Genomic DNA, 3457 nt, shown 5'->3' on the forward strand with positions numbered 1-3457 from the left:
GGGGCGATGGGGGCGGCCGCCCCCCCCCCCCCTTCCCCCCTTCTCGGAGGGCAATTTGACATGCATGGGTGGACCCGCCGGTGCACAAGAAAGAATGGCAGAATAGTATCCCTACAAATTTTCCGCCCCCCCCCCCAAAAAAAAAGAGTTTTGGATCCGCCCCGCCCTCTCCGTACCCCAAGTAATGGACATCCCCCCCTTCCCGAAAACAATTCCTGGCAATAACGCGTTATAGGTTGTCTTCACTGACGTAATTTTGTCCCCCATTTTGTTGTGAGAAGACGAACATTCCAAGGATTTACAGGACCCCTTAAATGCATAGAGCACTGAGCTTATAAGTCTTACCACGCTGACATCTCCTCAACAGGTTGCAATGTAGTCCTTCACATTAGTAAATTTGTTTGAAAAAAACAAACAACAAAATGGCGGATTGACGTCATGTGACAACACACTATTGCCACGCGTTATTGCCTAAGATTGCACTAACGCATGTCCTGCTGTACTAATGGTGAAGTGAAGCGAGCGGAATCAGAGAAAAGAAAAACTGAAGGTCGGTTATGGCAGCGCGGCGGCGCCCATGCACAGCTGCCTGAAAGCGTCTATGCGGGCTGCTTGAGGTCCATTTTCTGTGGCAATGAAGTGGGTGGAAGCCAGTGCGATCACACACCTCGAGTGCCGATTAAAAGCAGGGCACGCGCACTGTTTACTTCTCAAATGTCACTTCGTGACATTTGAGATGACGAGCGGGCTCGGTGCCCCGGATAACAGGCCACACGGGTGCCGGTAGACCGTGCCATGAATCAAAGGATAAAATAAACGGATTAAGATCACTCTTCAGTCTCTTATTAATCGTCAGTGAGAACAACGCGAACTTCAGAAGGTACCAAAAAATGTAAAGAACTCAAGCGAAAAAAAAAAATAAAGATCAAGAAAGGAGTTTCACCGGCTGCCAGATAATCAGGTGAGCTGTCGATCTACACGAGAGCTGCGACTCCTATCGAAAGTCTGAACCCTCAAATGACAGTCGCGGAGAGCAGAAGCAGCTCCTTCGGAGCACGCGCTCATTGCTTTCCGTCGTGCTTTGCTTGCGCGGACTTACGAGAAGTGCTGTGGACTGGAAGGTAGAAAACTCGCGCTGGAGGCGGAGCTTCTGCTGTTCCCAAAGCTCCTTGATATACTCGCGCTTCATGACTATTACAAGTAGCGGCAACCGTTGTGCGAACGCCCAGGTGCTATCGAGCGCTATCTGCGCCGCCATTTTCTTCCACGCACCAGTTTCGTGCTGCGTGCATTAAAGAATGTGTGTCGCTACTCGTAAAACGAACGCAAACAGATCAATGCGCTCCGTTTCACTTTAAGTTCGAGCGAGGCCGAAGCAAGCGCGAGCATACGGCCCTGAGGAGTGCACTGCACGAGCGCGCGTGCTTGGCATGGGCGCTGAAAGCCCGAAGCTCGCTCTTGTAGCCTCTGCTACGCTCACATCTAAAGTTAGACGAAGTATAAACCATTCCAACGTTTACAAATGCTAAGCCCAGCGTCCTAACTCCACGGGCCAGCACGTGCGAGCTTTGGTTGCGCGTGCTGACACCGAAGTGTTTTCAAAGGCAGAAAGGTCGTGCTGTCGCGTCTGCTTCGACCCAACATTGGCACTTACTTCGAAAGAAAATATAAAAAGGGGTGAGAGATGGCGCCAGTGGCGGGCGTAAATATTCGTTAGGCTTGGCTGTGGCTCGGTGGATCTTCAGCCAAAATAGCCAAAAGAGCGTGCGCGTCGTTCTACCTTTCCTTCGACTGATCGGCGTTCGTTTTGCTGAGCCCTACGAGCGTCAAAATGGACGAGAGCGGCGTCCTCGACCTCCAGCCTGCTCGCGGCATCATCCGGGACGTCTGGGCGTCCAACCTGGAGCAAGAGTTCCGCTCCATTATCCAGCTGGTCCAGCGCTACAACCACGTGGCCATGGACGCCGAGTTCCCGGGCGTCGTGGCGCGACCGATCGGTGAGTTCCGAGACGATGCCGACTACCGTTACCAGACGCTGCGCTGCAACGTGGAGCTGCTCAAGATGATCCAGCTAGGTCTGACCTTCTTCGACGAGGCCGGCGGCACCCCTCCGCGACTCTGCAGCTGGCAGTTCAACTTCAAGTTCAGCCTCGCTGAGGACATGTACGCCGAGGACTTCGTCAAACTGCTCACCGGCGCCGGCACGCAGCTGGACCGACTCGAGCGGGAAGGCATCGAGCCCCATGAATTCGCCCAGCTGCTCATCGCCTCGGGAGTCGTGCTCACGGAGGACGTGCGCTGGCTGACGTTCCACAGCGGCTACGACTTCGGCTACTTGCTCAGGCTGCTCACCAACCAGGACCTGCCGTCCGAGGAATCGGAGTTCTTCGAGCTGCTCCGCGTCTACTTCCCCGTCATCTACGACGTTAAGTACCTGACGAGGCAGTGCGAGAACGAGCAGCTGCGACTGATGACCCGTGAGCTGGAGCTCCAGAGAATCGGGCCGCAGCACCAGGCCGGGTGGCAGAGTCTTCTGACCGGGGCGGCCTTCTTCAAAGTGCGCGACTCGTTCTTCAAGAACAGCATCGACAGCGCGTCGTACGAGGGACGCCTGTACGGCCTCAGAGGCTCGTGCCACGACGGAGAGAGTCCGGGCAGTGATGCCGGCGCCGACTGGGCAGTCGTCGTTTCGGATAGCGGGGACGGTGCCACCGGCACGACGCTGGACAGCAGCGTTGACACTACGAAAAAACATAGCTGCGTATAAAGCTACCATAACACCGCCAAACATTGGACCAAAGTAATGAAAGCTAGATAAATTATCGGCCCTCTCGCCATTCTCCAGATTCTTTGGCGTCCCGATGGTTGGCGTCCTCTGTGTGTGCGCCAAGTTCAGGACTTCAGGTCATGCGCGTTTATTTTTAGCAGCAACGCAAGACTGCACTATTTTTTTTTTCAATTTCTCCTATTTATATCGATTAGCACAAATGTATCTCCTATTCTCATTAAATTTCTCTACGCCTCTCACGTTTCCATTGAGCTTTCCTGAAAAAGTTATTGTCTACTAACAGATCCAGAAATGGGCCGAAACTAGAGTGCCACAATGTTGTTCTTACGATGGCGACTCTATAGCAGGGGTGGATGCAGGAATTTCCTGAGGCGGTGGGGGGGGGGGGGGGGGGGGGGGGGGGGTCAGGTGTTGGTCAGCGTACCATATGTATAGGAACCCCCTCTCCCTCGTTTAACGTGCTAAATTTTACACATGCAGAAATCAAGAGGGGGGGGGGGGGGGTCAGGACATCCGGACCCCCCCCCCCCCCCCCCTCTAGATCCGCCCTTGCTCTGTAGTACCCGATACCGACAGCACGTGACCACAACATTAGAAGCGAAAAGCAGCTTGAACCAAAAGGCGTGCTCTTTCACGTGTTCATCAGTGCAAGGACAAGAAATAAACATC

At 54.0% G+C, this 3457-nt stretch overlaps 1 protein-coding gene across 1 annotated transcript; it reads left to right on the forward strand.

Annotated features, from left to right (window-relative positions):
* Positions 1-1741: 1741 nt before the first annotated feature.
* Positions 1742-3029, forward strand: LOC8030766 (CCR4-NOT transcription complex subunit 7-like). The gene has a single exon (XM_040215720.2). The coding sequence runs from the start codon at positions 1832-1834 to the stop codon at positions 2765-2767; it is 936 nt and encodes a 311-aa protein (XP_040071654.1). The 5' UTR covers positions 1742-1831; the 3' UTR covers positions 2768-3029.
* Positions 3030-3457: the final 428 nt, after the last annotated feature.

This window comes from Ixodes scapularis, unplaced genomic scaffold, assembly GCF_016920785.2.
Source record: "Ixodes scapularis isolate PalLabHiFi unplaced genomic scaffold, ASM1692078v2 PGA_scaffold5__190_contigs__length_132052651, whole genome shotgun sequence".
NCBI classification, from domain to species: Eukaryota; Metazoa; Arthropoda; class Arachnida; order Ixodida; family Ixodidae; genus Ixodes; species Ixodes scapularis.